The sequence below is a fragment of the Morus notabilis genome, unplaced genomic scaffold (genome assembly GCF_000414095.1).
Source record: "Morus notabilis unplaced genomic scaffold, ASM41409v2 Scaffold6789, whole genome shotgun sequence".
NCBI classification, from domain to species: domain Eukaryota; kingdom Viridiplantae; phylum Streptophyta; class Magnoliopsida; order Rosales; family Moraceae; genus Morus; species Morus notabilis.
In genome coordinates this window covers 1-1,898 of record NW_010363578.1, presented here as the reverse complement: position 1 = coordinate 1,898, position 1,898 = coordinate 1, and the positions used below count along the sequence as shown (strand labels likewise).

Here is a 1,898-nt window from a genome sequence, read left to right as displayed (position 1 = left end):
AACCCAATAGGTTAATTGGTCAGCGACAACCATTATTGGCAGAGTTGGCAAGGACAGCGGTGGCTGAATAAAAAAAAAGAGAACGGCAACCTAAGGCTACCGAAAGAATTTTTTTTTACAGTGTTAGCTGGCGGCACCCTTTGCCGCCGCATGTGTCAGGAGTGTTTGGCCGCAACCGTTGGGCTGGGCCGGAAAAGAACAGGCGCAGCCATCTGGCCGCGGCATCTGCAACTGGCGGTCATTTGGTTACTGGTCCACTGTCCACCTAGGGGTCGAAGAAGACCCCTAGGGTTGCAGCAACTTTGGACTGCGACCTAAAGCTGCAATAATATGCACAGGCCCAATTAGGCCCGTGACTTGAAGACCAGCTGCAAGCCTATATAAAAAAAATTATTTTTATGGCTTCTAGGTTAACACAGGCCCAACTGGGCCCGTGTTTCAAAAAAAAAAGAGAAACCAACGGACTGGAATAAGGATCTGGGTTAGGTTAACCCGACCCGGTCTAGCCATGACCAAGTCAACCATTGACTTTGATCGATTTTTTCTAGTGCAATTTAAATTTGAATATTGGTATGTTTATATATATCTATATATATTTCTAGATGAATTAATTGAGGCAACATGTCGCCAAAGTGACCTCTCTTGTGAATATTAATTTGTCTTTAAATATAAACAGTTGTGTGCATGTAACTTATGTGAATATTGACTAGCCCAAAGGAAGGTCGATATTTAATAGAATTGCATGAGCACCTGTGGTAATAAACGTGTGATGATTATTCAGTTTTACATGTGAATAATAAATCAGCCCAAAGGAAGATTTATTGTTCGACATGTTCTTATTATCAGTTGTTGATTACTACACTAAGATCTCATTTACAAGTTAATATTTGTGTCTAAAGACAAAATATTAATAGAGTGCCCGGTATCTTAAGATGAGGTTTACCTTTATTTCAAATTATTTCTATTTTTGTTTTGAGACTTATGTAAGCTTTTTTTTTTGTTCTCTAGATTCAGCTACAAATACTCCTGCTAATATTACTGGCAACATCAACTTTATTCTTTTGTTAAATGGCACTAACTTCAAGTCATGGCAAGAGAACCTTTTGGTAGTTCTCAGAGTCATGGATCTCGACCTAGCGTTAAGGGTTGATTCTCCAACACCTCTTACGGATAAGAGTACCTTTAATGAAAAGAGAGATATAAAAAGGTGGGAGAAATCAAATCGCATGTGTATGATGATCATGAAAAAGGTCATTCTGAAATCATTCAGAGGCACAATATTTGAAAAGATTACTACTGCTAAAAAGTTCCTTGCAGACATCGAAAAGAGGTTTGTCAAGAATGAAAAGGCTAAAATAGGTACGCTCTTGACAAGCCTAATTTCAATGAGGTATAAGACCAAAGGTAATATCAGGGTGTGCATGGAGATGTCACATCTTGCTTCAAAGTTGAAAGCACTTAAATTAGAACTCTCTTAAGACTTACTAGTGCATATGGTTTTGATATCCCTTCCGACACAGTTTAGCCAATTTAGGGTGAGCTACAACTGTCAAAAAGAGACTTGGTCTCTGAATGAGCTCATCTCAAACTGCGTTCAAGAAGAGGAAAGGCTGAAGCAAGATAAGTCAGTAAGTGCTCACCTGGCCTCAACTTCTAAGAACAAGGACAAGTGAAACAAAAGGAAGAAGGATAAGGAAGCTGCTAATACAACACCTCAAAAGAAACGGGTGCAACCGGAAGGTACTAGTTGTTTCTTCTGTTGAGCTGAAGGGCATAAGAAGAAGCATTGCACCAACTACCACACATGGGGTGCTAAGAAAGGTATGCTTCTTAATTTGGTTTGTCCTGAGGTTAATTTAACTTCAGTACCTAGACACACGTGGTGGATAGATTCTGGT

The 1,898-nt window shown here is 39.5% G+C and overlaps 1 protein-coding gene across 1 annotated transcript; it reads left to right on the top strand.

Moving 5' to 3' along the window:
* Positions 1-1,008: 1,008 nt before the first annotated feature.
* Positions 1,009-1,628, top strand: LOC112092787 (the record flags this gene model as incomplete). Its single annotated transcript, XM_024169805.1, has 2 exons — positions 1,009-1,415; positions 1,521-1,628. Coding segments are annotated over 2 exons (515 nt in total), but the record flags the coding sequence as incomplete, so codon positions are not given.
* Positions 1,629-1,898: the final 270 nt, after the last annotated feature.